We start from the raw sequence: 14,317 nt of genomic DNA, 5'->3' as shown, positions 1-14,317 counted from the left end.
GATATTCTAATTTTAAGTAAATTGGCTATTTTGGATGGTAAAATAGCAAGCGTGTTTAAAAAACACAACTGTTCAACTTTTAAAAACACGACAGCGTCTGGAATATTTACAATCAGATTCATGTATTTCATTTCATGTCACAACAGGCCTTTTTTACACCATTTATGATCAGGTAATCACACCAGTGTCATTCATAAATACAAACCCATTTGCCAATTTTCAGCATTTCTTGTGCATCCCATTTTTTAAATAACCTCGCAGAACCTTTTCCATACACGACTGGTCAGAGCATCAGACGAGAGCAGATGCAGCCACTGGGTAATTTGTGTTCAGTCGCCCTCTCTCTCTCATCTCTCATCTCTCTTTCCAAATGGAAATCAAGCTGTAGCTGTAGCACTATCGGTTAGCAAATAGCCCGGCATACTCCGTGTGCTTTGTGGATGTCCAGATAGAGATAACCTTCAAAGCCTATTACCGCCAGACTAGCTGACAGATCCACAGCGCGTTATCAACTCATGCAAGATGTGTCGAGGGTCATTTGAATTCTAATAGGGTCATCTTGGGCACTTGAGAAACAATGTTGTTAGTGGCATTATCAGATGTTTGATTCAACCTTATTGGGAAACTTTTTTATTCTTTCACACCTCCGACCTATTTAGATGCAGCCTTTTGTGTCAAGAACGAGTTGACTCGAGTGAACCCACATCTTGCTGTATGGCGTGCCAATGCTTGTATGACGCTTCCCACACTTGAGTGGCTGCTTAATGTAATGGGTGACTCAGACGTCCTTTTGCCATTATCAATGATGAATTTGTGTAAGGGCTCTCGGAGGCATGTCACTTTGAGAACTCTTCTCTCAAGTCTTTTTTAAGCTTCATGTAGCATTTTCAAGGGCTGTTTTTATAAATCCCTCTTTTAGTTACATTAAATGGTCTTAACGTTTTCTAGCAAGGACAAAACTTCTAATTGACTCAAACTTTACAAAATGGTTTCCGTATGTTTCAACAACAATCTTGAATGCTTGCTTACAGCTGCAAAGCTGAAGCGTTGGCTTACTGAGGCTGCCAGTCGAAGACATGGCTTTAATACAGGTGCAATATTATCGACTAGACATATTGACCGGATATGCGCTCTTGTTGACATGTCACAGATTGCCTGTTCCCATGGTTACAATTAAAACAGGAGAAACTCCGATAGCATTTAAGGGTGATTTCTCCTGTCGTCCTGATAGCAGATTCCATCTGACGGAAAGAATTATGATTGCATTTTTGTAGTTTTCAAAGTGAGACAACAAGCTTCAGTCTCATCAGATCACTGTAATGCCAAACTATTCGGATTCATAAATAGTCTAATGTCCTTGTGTATTGTTAAACATAATGTAGTACTTTCAGTGCATCGTTTCTGTGGACGATCTAAATTTGCACAATCGCACAGATTAGGCTGCACTGTCTTTGGATATTGGATCACATTTATACCGCTTTGTTGCAATCAGTATGCGATTGTATCCATTTGACATTTTGCAGCCGGAAGCTCTACTTGTCCAATGAACCTTTCACTAACAACAGGAGTTCTTATTCAGCTTCTGATTGCTGGGTCAGGGCCGTTTCATGGCATGCAGGCACTGAAACTGCTTTAACCCTGCGGCATCAGCCAATAAGCTCATTTATTAAAATAGTGCTGTTATGAAATTCAGAATTACTGGACACACTTCTCTGGAATTTGTTATTTAATGTAGACAGTCAGTTAATGATCTTTGTTAAAAATATTTAGAATAATGATGATGATGGAGATCAGAAAAGTGCCAAAAGACATTGATAAAATATATCGATATTCCCTTAGAGGTGATTTTACAGGTTTGTGATTCACCTCACACACCACAGAACTGGTCTAGACATTTATAAATGGATTGATATAGCTCTGGTACACCATGATGTTGGTCACTTGTTCAATTCAGAGTGCAAGTGTTAAGGTTTAGTTTCTTTGTGTTTTAGGGTACGTTTACACGACAACGATATGCTTAAAATGGAGACTTTTTTTGTTTCATCGTTTTATTATATTTTACTTTATATTACAATTTACTATTTTATTGTTTGTGCTTATTTTTTATTTTATTTTGTTTCTGTATTTGTCTTTTCTTTTTGATTATGTGGTTAACTGAATATGAATGTCTAAAGCCAGCAATCTCAAAACTGACTTTTACTCGTTTTAGGCAGGTTGCTATTTATTGCTGGTTCATATCATAAAATACAGAACCACGGAGAATAGCGCTCAACCATAAATTTGTCCTCCAGTATTGCACCATCAGCACTAATGGCGGTTTAAAAGTGCTCAATCTTCAGGCCCGTACTACTAGCATGACACGGACTTTGATCAGCTGAGCCATCTGTGGCTTGCCTGTATTTGGAGAGGCTCTTAACAATGTTCAGATGGGCTGGAATGGAAAGCCTGAAGTTTGTGTTCCTTTTTAGCCTCGTGCATGATGAACGCTCGACCATTTTAGCAAAGACTGATGGTCACTGTGTTTGCGAACAACAACAAATTAGAAGATGAATATAGACTGGAAATAAAGCGGAAATAATCCTATAGTGTGCCGTCATTTTGCAGCAGTACATAACTCATAGATGTGAACGTGATTGTGGAAACAGTAAATCTTGAACTGGAGAGACACTAAAAAGAATATTTACAACACAATATGCCCTTTCTCAAATGTTAAAGGGATAGTTCACCCAAAAATGAAAATTCTGTCATCATTTACTCACCCTCCAGTTGTTGCAAACCTGTAAGAGTTTCTTTCTCCTGCTGAACACAAAAGAAGATAATTATTTTGAATGATGTCTGTAACCAATCAGTTGATGGGACCCCATTGACTTCCATATTTATTTTAAGTCAATGGGGCCCATCAACTGTTTGGTTACAAACATCTTTAGAGTGGGTAAATTATTACATAATGTTAATTTTTGGGTCAAGTATCCCTTAAACATTTGATAAAGGGCAGACAGAATGCTTTGTTGTAAATTTGTTCTACCAGGGCCATTTGTGGATATGTACGAATGTATGTCTGGTAATAGGCTCTACATTTTTACATGGTTTATGACAAGCTGACAGATTTATAAGGACCTCAAGTAAATCTATTGTTCTTCTTGAAAGATGTCCCTTAGGTGCGAGAGAGAGTGTTGATAACCTGTCCGTTATATTTTCAGAAACTTATGATTAGCCCTTGATGTTTTCATTATTTTGCTCTGGTACAACAGCATGCAGAATGAGTAGGATTGCATCTCTGAGTTCCTTGCTGGCAACTTTCTTGGGTCGTCATTGTAACACTTAATTTGTATCTGTAAGGGCCCAAATAATCCATTTTAAGGCTAGGAGGTCTGAAGTTTGCCATGAAATCACGCACATGCACTCTGAACGGTTGCACCTTTGTGAATATATAAGAATATTTGGTTTCCATGGAAACGGTTTCTAAACAAACTGATGCCTTCACACAGAACACTCCTTTCATCCTTCAAGGGCACTGGAAAATAGAAAGAACAATCCCACCAACTCTCTTTTTCTCCCTCTCTCTTTCTTCAAATGCAAAAAAACACATTGATAAATTGTTCTCTCCATGATTCTTCTTTCTGGTCAAAATCAGCAGGTTATTTCTCACTTTACCCTTGCTAAAGATACCACACATTTAAGAAAGTATCATTCATTAGTCTAAAGCACAGCATGTATGTTAATATATTTGTTTTTGAAATGATCAGATTGTTCAGTTTCTTCTTCAATATGTTCAACTGCTGAGATTTTAAAAGACTATATCATAAAAAAAGATTCATGTGACTCATTTTTTTATTGTCCTTGACTTGATTTACTTTGAAATAGAATTGCTCCCAGATACGTTTACCGTTTTATTTCTTTCTAACATAACTTGTTGAATTCATCAGTTGGCAAATACTTTTTTTTTCCTCTTCTTTTTGTAATTATACACATCAGCAGTTTAAAAAGACACATACAAGTAAAAGGCTTTGGTCAGGTCATTACTCACATTAATCATTTTCACTTCTGACCAAAATTGTGTGCTTGTTTATTGTTGGGGAATATGTCTAAATGGCATATGGGGACATTCATACACACCTTCATGTCGTTTCAAACGTATGCAATTGGTTCTTCAATCTTCAAACAAAATAATAAATAATGTAGGCAAAGTACTGCTACAAAAAAACTTACACTCAATTGTGGTTTATGCATATGAGTGTGTAGACTGAGAGAGAGAAAACAGCATTAATACAAATACTAAATAAAATAACTGATTACAATATTTTTTCCCTTCACACAGTTGTGTCCTTCAGTGTGATTTTGTGATGTCTGATGGAGCTGTAAATATCTATAAGCCGTTTTACCTGAGGTTATGAAGCACTGTACAAGCACAAGTACAAGGGAGGGAACTTACCACACAAACAACACCTACCTTTGTCTCTTAGCAACATGTGAAGTTCTCCTATTTTTGCCTAGAAAGAATAAACAAGAATCTGCGTTCACAGAATGTCATGCTGATGAACTAGATGTTTATTGTGTCCATTACTTGTATGACAAGACTATGGTTAGATGAGTAAAATCAATATTGAAGAGTAAATAGTGGGTGCCATTAGAGCTCTTGCTGTGGTCGACCCTCAGTCGACCCTCAGACCCTCAAAGCTGTTAATAGAGGAAAAAAACAAGCACACATACTTTCATAAAAGACGGCATTTGGGTTTTACTGAGCCCTTTTTCTTTTTTCACTTCATTCCATTTTTGTTTCTAAAATTGCCATCTAGAATGGACAAATGTAATAGCAACCGAATGATATTCCATAGTAAGCCTGCATTAGTCTATTGCTTCTTCTCAACCTTTCAACTTCAGGAGCGTTTTATGGCCTATTTTGGAAAATGTAAAAGTAGTATCATGTAACATGATAATCAGACCACCATATTGGAGGGTTTTTTTTGCCACGGGGTTTAAGGGAGGCAGTGCTCCTTCAATAAAAAAATAAAATAAAAAAATTATTATGAAACATGAGATAAAGTAGGCTAGTCTATAAAGCACCCATTTTTCTAAAATGACTGTCCAGCAGCCCTCTGATCATCACCATGATACACCTAACCCTAATCATAACTTTTCCCTAAAATCAGAGGGAAATGATAATCCTAATCCTTGTTGTAAGACAAATCTTGACATAAAATGTAAACTTGTCCCTCAAATCTGATTGGTTTATTGAAATTTTGTTCCAGGATCAACAAAGATGTTGACTCAGGGACATGTTGTGCTTTGTGGGGAGGTGAAAAATCATGTGGTAGACGCTGTAACTGGCTGATCACACTTTGTTTGTGGAATGGTGATGATGTTCATACAGTTTTGCAAATGTGTCTGAAACTAGTGAAAATGGATGGACTAATTACCAAATAAATGACACACCCTCTCAATCTTCAACTAGGCTGCATCTAAATAAGCATACTTCCCTATTATCCAGAAGGTGAAAAACTATGCACTGTAAAAATGATTATTGTTGGTTATTATTATTATTATATTATTATTATTGGTTTAACTTACAGTATTCATTTTGAAGTGACTCAGATGTTGCTGTGGGTCACATGATATTGACAACATGGCGAATGTAATAGATGCATGCACTGTTGGAATTACCATAATTACAAGATTCCGGCTTGTAAAAAGCATTCACATCCTTGTAGAACTTGTAATTCCAACTTGTAAACTGAATTTTCTGAGAGCTTGGACTTGTACCACGTGACTGATGTACCACGTGACTGATGTACCACCTGACTGCTGCAGATACATTTTGGCGCTGATAGTGTTGCCATAATGTCCATTCATGACAGCAGCACGTACTGATTTTGCAGAGTTAGACGGGTCAATATATTTGAACCTAAACCTAAACTAATCTTACCCATAACTTAACAAAAACACCTTCGTACTACCATTGGTCCATGAGGTGTAATGTGAAGCTCCATCTTCTTTTACGTGGAAATCTCCTCTGGTTCATTTCGATTTCTCCTGTTCAATTCGTCAAGGTCAGAAGTCTGCAAGTAAAAACATGAACATACTGAAGAGCTGCTGACAAAATGTTTTTCTGTAAAGCTGCTTAAGCAAACTTTTGTACAAAGACGTACAGCGGGGGAAATAAGTATTGAACACGTCATCTTTTTTCTCAGTAAATATATTTCCAAAGGTGCTATTGACATGAAATGTTCACCAGATGATGGTAACAACCCAAGTAAGCCATACATACAAAGAAACAAACAAAAATAAGTTCAGAAATTAAGTTATGTGTAATAATGTGAAATGATACCGGGAGAAAGTATTAAACACATGAAGAAAGGGAGGCGCAAAAAGGCATGGAAAGCCGAGACAACTGCTGAAAACTTACAGTAATTAAAAAGCAATCCAGCCTCCTGTCAGTGGAAATTAATAACAGCTGGTTCAGTCCCAAATGATGGCCTACAAAAAGGTCTCATTGCCAAGGTGTCACACAAGACACATCTCATGATGGGTAAAAGCAAAGAGCTGTCTTAAGACCTTCGCAACCTAATTGTTGCAAAACATAATGATAGCATTGGTTATAGGCGCCATTTAAGCTTCTGAATGGTCCAGTGAGCACTTTTGGGGCCATAATACGGAAGTGGAAAGACAATAATTTCACCATAAATTTGCCTCGACCAGTGCTCCTCGCAAGATTTTTGATAGAGGAGTGAAAAGAATAATCAGAAGAGTTGTCCAAGAGCCAAGGATCACTTGTGGAGAGCTTCAAAAAGACCTGCAGATAGCAGGTACTGTTGTCTCATAGAAAACAGTAAGTAATGCACTCCACCGCCATGGCCTGTATGCACGCTCACCACGCAAGACTCCATTACTGAAAAAAAAGCATGTTGAAGCTCATTTAAAGTTTGCTGCACAACATTTGGAAAAGCCAGTGCAATACTGGGAGAATATAGTGTGGTCACATGAGAGCAAAAATGAACTGTTTGGATGCCATAATACACACCATATTTGGAGGAGAAATGGCAGTGCACATTAAAAACACCATACAACTTGGTGTTGGCTCTTGGACAACTCTTCTGATTATTCTTTTCACTCCTCTATCAGAAATCTTGCGAGGAGCACTGGTCGAGGCAAATTTATGGTGAAATTATTGTCTTTCCACTTCCGTATTATGGCCCCAAAAGTGCTCACTGGACCATTCAGAAGCTTAAATGGCGCCTATAACCAATGCCATCATTATGTTTCGCAACAATTAGGTTGCGAAGGTCTTGAGCCAGCTCTTTGCTTTTACCCATCATGAGATGTGTCTTGTGTGACACCTTGGCAATGAGACCTTTTTGTAGGCCATCATTTGGGACTGAACCAGCTGTTATTAATTTCCACTGACAGGGGGCTGGATTGCTTTTTAATTACTGTAAGTTTTCAGCAGTTGTCTTGGCTTTCCGTGCCTTTTTGCGCCTCCCTTTCTTCATGTGTTCAATACTTTTTCCCTGTGTGATTTCACATTATTACACATAACTTAATTTCTGAACTTATTTTTGTTTGTTTCTTTGTATGTATGGCTTACTTGGGTTGTTACCAACATCTGGTGAAAATTTCATGTCAATAGCACCTTTGGAAATATATTTACTGAGAAAAATTATGACGTGTTCAATACTTATTTCCCCCGCTGTATAAATAAATGTGACTAGAGTGCTGAATTGCAGAGCTCATGCAAACATATTAACATTACAACGATCAGATGCTTTTCTTATCAGATTATTCGAATAGAAGGTGTTTTTCTAAGTCAAACATAATTTTGTGGGAATATGACTTGATGTAATTTGTCTTTAATCAAAGCATGTTGTTATAAACATATAAATAAGCAGGCTAATATATCTACACACAAACACACACACAGTCTTGATTTCTTGTATCTACCCAGAAACCGTTCAAACATCAAATGGAACAGGCAAGTGAATTTTATATTGCTATACAAAACAAGACAGATGGACTTGCCTGTCTTCATTTCAGAAGACCACAAGCCATCACTCGTTAATCCAGTATTTAGGCTACGTCTCGCCTCCACTGCCCCACACAATCACGCACATCCTTCTTTGACAAACTAATGCGATTTTCCCCATCTTATATGTCTCTTTGAATTAAAGCAATGCTAATGTCCACATACTCTGAAGCGCTTCATTGGCTTTACTGCTATATTGTACATAAACCGCAGTCTCGCCGGTTGAGTTCTCACGCGTCAGTGCGCGCGTAAAATGTCTCCAGACATGAAGTTTGGCGCGCGCCATCTCATAAAACACTAAAACTACTTCTTCAACGGTAGCAGTGTCTTAGACTTTCAGATTCGTAAGACATTTTGAATACAACTTTATTTCCGCCGATATAGGCGAAGAGTGGCAGTGAGACACTACAGCTGGTTAAAGGAGACCGTCACATGAGATCTGATGTCATACGGGACGCGCGGCAGAGGCAGCTGCTCTCATAAGGTGGCAGTCAGTCATCAACTGAATAGGAGCAAAGAAATCAACGCATTGCGCACAGACATCATTGTTGTTTTAAAACATTGGGATTTTCAAATTAAATTAGCGGTTTGCAGTTTGTAATAAGGTAAGACTGTTATATTTGAGTGTTTTGCCAACTGTGCAACAGACATTTTAGGTGTCAAGTGCAATACAGTATCAGTTGTCAGCATACATAGCCTACTGTATATATTTTAACAAATGCATATTAAATAATTATGTTGTAAAAAGCTGTCAGTTATTTTTTAATTTCTGTTTATTATTCTACCCGTTTTATAATCTTTATCATGAAACTGAACTTTTCCAGCGACATTTGATCTTATTTTGCAAACCAACAGACGATGGACAGCAACGTGGTGCAGATTTTTAAGGAGGACAAATGCCCCTTATCTCTCCCCGAGAAATGTTTGCCCAACTTCACATGGCAGTCTGCTGTCTCGGACATTGATAACTATTCACTGAATGAAAGCTGGACGAACGAGCAGGAAACAAGGTCCCCTATCATTCCGATCATCGCTGCCGTGTACTCTGTGGTGTTTGTTGTCGGACTAGTGGGAAACTGTCTTGTGATGTATGTCATTATCAGGTAAGAAATACCATTGTCCAAAGATGTACTGCCCTTCATTGATTATCAAATGGGGGCCTTTAAATCTCATTTTGAGAATATTTATCCAAAAAAATGTAATAGCTGTTGATATACTTTATTTTTAAACAGTCATTTGAAACGTTTTCAATTGGTTGGTTGGACGAAATATCTGTTTTATGGAAAACATTTAGGGTTCAAGTTGAATTCGGCAGTTTTGCTCCCCCCGGTGGAGTAATATATAAACGCACAATGCAGTCAAAATTACCTTGACATATAGTAAATATATGCTGCTTTGAGCAGGGTCTGTGTCTGCTCCACATTCTGTATACACGATAGAAATCATACTAAAACAAGGCTGTGATATATATATGACACTTCAGATGCAGCTGAGTAAAGACTCATTTTGGAGAAAACATTTGAGACAAAACTGCACAGATCATGCTTGTTGAATAATAAATCGCAGCACAAGCTATTCCACTGCAGATATAATCAGAAAAAATGAGATGGGCTTGACCTGTGAATGATATATAATGCCTTTACACAACCGGCAAACCACTGAAAGACAAATGTTCCGTATCATTTGGGAATTTGCTGTCAAGTTTGTATAGTATACGACCTGAAAGCAATCTCATGCATGAATTTATCACACTGATGGGTTGTGTTTCATTAATTTTGACACTTTCCGGCTCATTAAATTTTCCTGAAAGATACACTAAAATGAAAACCGCCACCAACATCTACATCTTCAACCTGGCTGTTGCCGATGCCTTGGTAACCACCACCATGCCCTTCCAGAGCACAGATTACCTACTGAACTCCTGGCCGTTTGGTGAGGTGGTGTGTAAGGTTTTCATCTCCATCGACTACTACAACATGTTCACTAGCATCTTCACTTTGACCATGATGAGCGTGGACCGCTATGTGGCGGTCTGCCACCCCATCAAGGCCCTGGACTTCCGGACTCCGATGAAGGCTAAGATCATCAATATCCTCATCTGGGTGTTGTCTTCGGCTGCTGGGATCCCTGCAATGGTCCTTGGGAGCACTCAGACAAACAATGGTAGGGATGAACGATATAAACACTACTGTAAGACATTTCTGTCTCTCATAAGTCTATTATGCTTGCTCACCCAGGCTGCATTTATTTGATTAAAATACAGCAAAAAGCAATTATAAGTTTTGTATTTTAATATATTTGAAAATGTAATTTATTCCTGTGATGGCAAAGCTGAATTTTCAGAAGCCAGTACTCAAGTTTTCTGTCACATGATTCTGCAGAAATCATTCTAATATGCTGATTTGGAAACATTTCTTATTATTATCAATGTTAAAAACAGTTGTGCTGCTTAATATTTTCGTGTACTACGTATTTTTTTCAGGATTCATTGATGAATAGAAAGTTCAGAAGTATAGAAATCTTTTGTAACATGATAATGTATTTACTTTTAATCTCTTGCATTCTTGCCGAATTAAATGACCAATTTCTTTCAAAAAAATATAAATGAATAAAAATCTTACAGACCCCTAACTTTAAAAAGTAAAAAAAGTAGTGTATCGGCTATCGGCCAACATTAGAATTTTTTCAGGTGTCAATATTGGATATTTAGGGTAAGTCCCTAGTCATCTAACACTCGTTAATGTTAATCTTTAAAAATACTGAGAATTTAATAACATTGTTAAAAGTTATCTTTAGTGAATCTCAAAATGAATATTTCCATTCTGTACATTATCATGTTGTGATGCTTAAATTTCCATATTTTTTGAAACATTCTAGTGTTTTATTTTGTATTAATAATTTTTTTTTTTTAATTCTAATATTGGCAATTATTGGTTATTGGCCATAACATGAAAATAATGATCAACTCAACAGTCATAATTTCAATATCGGTGCATCCATAAATACCTTCCAATTTTAAGATTCATTTTATAAAATAATGTTGATGTGGGACCAAAAATAAATCCAAAAAAACAAAACAAAAGTCCTCTAGTAAATGATGGGACTGTCAGTTCTCTGCTTTACCCTAATCTATTTGTTGTTCCTTCCCACCGTGGCTTCATTATAGCATGGATGATTAACCTGTCTTCACTTCTGATTAATAATTAACCGGTGTTGTTATATTTCTTCTGCAGGCACGACAGAGTGTGCTCTGCAGTTTCCAGACCCGTATATCTACTGGGACACAGTAATGAAGATCTGTGTCTTCATCTTCGGCTTTGTGGCTCCCCTCCTCATCATCACTGTCTGCTACACGCTCATGGTCCTACGCCTTAAAAGCGTCCGCCTGCTGTCGGGCTCGCGGGAAAAAGACCGCAACCTGAGACGCATCACCCGCCTGGTGCTGGTTGTGGTCGCTGTGTTTGTGGTGTGCTGGACGCCCATACACATCTTCATCTTGGTCAAAGCTCTCGCGCACGGAGTGCCGGAGACCACAGCGGTCATGGCCGCCTACTTCTTCTGTGTGGCGCTTGGATACACCAACAGCAGTCTCAACCCCATCCTGTACGCTTTCCTCGATGAGAACTTCAAACGGTGCTTCAGGGACTTCTGCTGCCGAGGTCGGGCCAAGGGGGACGGCCACGGCGTCAGTCGGGTCAGAAGCACTCTTCGTGAGCACACGTGCCCAGCGGAGGCCAAACGGGACGGAGGCCACGGTCGACCCGTATGACTAGCCGTGGAGCTGTCAACCTTTCATGGTCGAGAGGACTCGAATGACCTTGGACTGACACAGATCACCACCGCCATCTGAGGAAGAGATTGTGCCCTTTATGTTTTAATATAACTATTGCTAGAGTTTGCAAAAACTGATCATTGTCTTGTTTCGTATGTCCATCCATATTCCGATTTTTACAGTATCACCTCATTCATAGAACTTTTTTTTTTTTTATGTCCATAGACCAAAGATGTTGTATGGTTAAAATGTCATTGCGTAATGTTATATATAGTATATTACTAGCCACTATATTTGAATTCAAACATATGGTTTTCTTGGGTAGATATGATACAACACAATGTAGATACAATTTTATGTTTGCATCCGTTTGTTCTGTTAATTGTTTATTTTGGATTGTAAAACAGCCCGGTTTTCTATTTCAAAAAAAAAAAAGAAAAAAAAAATGTATAATAATAATCAGATTCAGCAGTGTCACATAATTATGACTCAGGAAAAATAAACGGAAAAATAAAAATGTATGTAGTCTATTGCAGTTAGTGTTATCGGAACTGCTCACTGTCTGAAATGTGCTTTATATTCTCTGTATTTGATTTAGATTGAAGGATTATGTATGAAAAGGATTATGAATGATTGTGGATAAAGGATTATGTATCTAAGTTGCCTTGGGAGTCTAAGGATTTTTGAGCTGTTTTTTGGGGCATAGGGCTTTAAAACAACCGCCTAAAGGACTGAATCTACTTAGTCAGGTTGTTCTTGCTTAATACAGTGTATTATCCTTTCTATGAACCTGGGGGAAATGATGTACATCTCTATTGCATGTTTGACAATGAAAATGTGGAAATCTTTGAGTAACGTTTATGTAAATACAGCTTATGATTAAAATAAAATAAAAAAGCATTTATGTGATAAGGCAGAGTGGCAGTAAAATGTCTCAAGCAAAACAATTCAAACAAATGTGTCAGGTGCCTTACACATTGTTTTGCATTGATATTGTTGACGTAACCGTTGATTTGAATTCAGTATTTCTATATACAGTGTATGCATACTATCAGAGAGCAGGGACATTCTGCCTAAGATGGCTTAAAAATGTAATCTTTCAGTGTTTTGTTCCTTGGGTGTGTGTGACTGGAGGCAGAAGTCTGTTATTGGAATATTCACTCATCAAAAGATATATTATGACATCATCAGTGCTCTATTGCCACGACAGTATTAGGAATTAATTGTTTTGAAAAACGTAATGCTTTTGGTTTTTCGTAAATCAATATAAATGACATTATTGCAAGTTTTTGGTCATCTTAGATGCTTTATTGGACAATGAAGTGCAGAGTGAAAGAAGCTTCTGTAAGTTCCATTGTACTTTTAGTAATGTGCTCGTACTACTACTATATAACAGCAGATTTTGAATGTCTTAGAAAGTTTCCCTCTCGTTTGTTCCCTCTTGTTTCAATATGTGCAATTTTAAAAAGAATTCATTTGAAATCGAATGAAATGAGCTTTGCTTTGCAATCAGTTGTACCTAGCTTGTATAATATTACCTGTATCTGAAAATTATATTGTCATTAAATTGAACTGTAAGAATCAGTGTTGAGATGAGTCATGTTGTGTTCAGATGTCAATATAATGCGGTATAAATATTTGAAATCATGGAGCTTTCATCCATCACAGTTGAATGATGTGACAACAAAGCCAGATGAGAGAAGCGTAACCACGTAACAAAGGCAGTATTGCCATGGCAACTTATTATGAATCGTATAGCATAATAATCAACCAGCAAGACACATTTTTTTTTCACACCTTTGATGTTTGTCAGTAAATTGAGAACAGAAGAGAAATCATTTAAAATGATTTCATTGAAATGAAAAATAAGTCATAGAGGAGGATGACATCACGATGAGGGTTTGACATAAATGGATACTGCTTCTAGGCTTAATTATAAGGAAAAAAAGAAAAAAAAATATGATTTAGCATCAGTAAGTTGATCATAGTCATTAAAAGTCATTGAATTAATATAAAACATCAATTATTCATAAATATAATAGATTTTAGTTTTTCACACTGATTTCTTTTACTTTCTTTCTTTCATGGAACACCAAAAGAGATATATAGCAAAGTGTCCATGTACAATATACTACTTCATGCTTTGTTCAAACCTTGAAAAAATGGTAGTCATCGGAGAACAGAAAATTACAGTATTTTTTATTTTTATTACAGATCTGTCAGCAGCACCTTGTCAGATTATGGGCACTAACACTTTTCAGAGTTCGTTCAGTACTCGGTTGAATAGTTCTTGGTGTTGCCGTTGCCATGGTAGACATTAATGGATAAAACATAGTGCTTCAAGGTCGCTCATCTGTGCGATTGTGAAAAATCTGTTTTGTCAGAGCAGCTCTAGAACATGTAGGCTAAAACTACTTTCCTTGGAGTCTGTGAGGTGTGTGATTACAAATATATTTTGAAAGTTTAGTGTGTTAATTGAAATGACAAAATTAGGGAGAGCGGGGCACAACCTAACGCTTTTTGACTTT

General features: G+C 37.3%; 1 protein-coding gene across 1 annotated transcript; it reads left to right on the top strand.

The window, feature by feature from the left end:
• Window positions 1–8,492: 8,492 nt before the first annotated feature.
• Window positions 8,493–12,212, top strand: oprk1 (opioid receptor, kappa 1). Its single transcript, XM_081373960.1, has 4 exons — window positions 8,493–8,622; window positions 8,873–9,120; window positions 9,828–10,180; window positions 11,251–12,212. Exons 2-4 carry the CDS (start codon window positions 8,876–8,878, stop codon window positions 11,784–11,786), a joined length of 1,134 nt encoding a protein of 377 aa, XP_081230086.1. The 5' UTR covers window positions 8,493–8,622; window positions 8,873–8,875; the 3' UTR covers window positions 11,787–12,212.
• The last annotated feature ends 2,105 nt before the right edge of the window (window positions 12,213–14,317 follow it).

Source organism: Scardinius erythrophthalmus (assembly GCF_964197995.2).
Source record: "Scardinius erythrophthalmus genome assembly, chromosome: 9".
NCBI classification, from domain to species: domain Eukaryota; kingdom Metazoa; phylum Chordata; class Actinopteri; order Cypriniformes; family Leuciscidae; genus Scardinius; species Scardinius erythrophthalmus.
This window is presented reverse-complemented; position numbering and strand designations above follow the sequence as displayed.

What these genes read in the sequence shown, in the direction of transcription:
- oprk1 (XM_081373960.1), top strand. Translation starts at nt 8,876, where the DNA reads ATGGACAGCAACGTGGTGCAGATTTTTAAGGAGGACAAATGCCCCTTA. An exon ending in GTGATGTATGTCATTATCAG is followed by an intron (nt 9,121 to 9,827) that starts GTAAGAAATACC and finishes TTTTCCTGAAAG; the next exon opens with ATACACTAAAATGAAAACCG. An exon ending in GAGCACTCAGACAAACAATG is followed by an intron (nt 10,181 to 11,250) that starts GTAGGGATGAAC and finishes TTTCTTCTGCAG; the next exon opens with GCACGACAGAGTGTGCTCTG.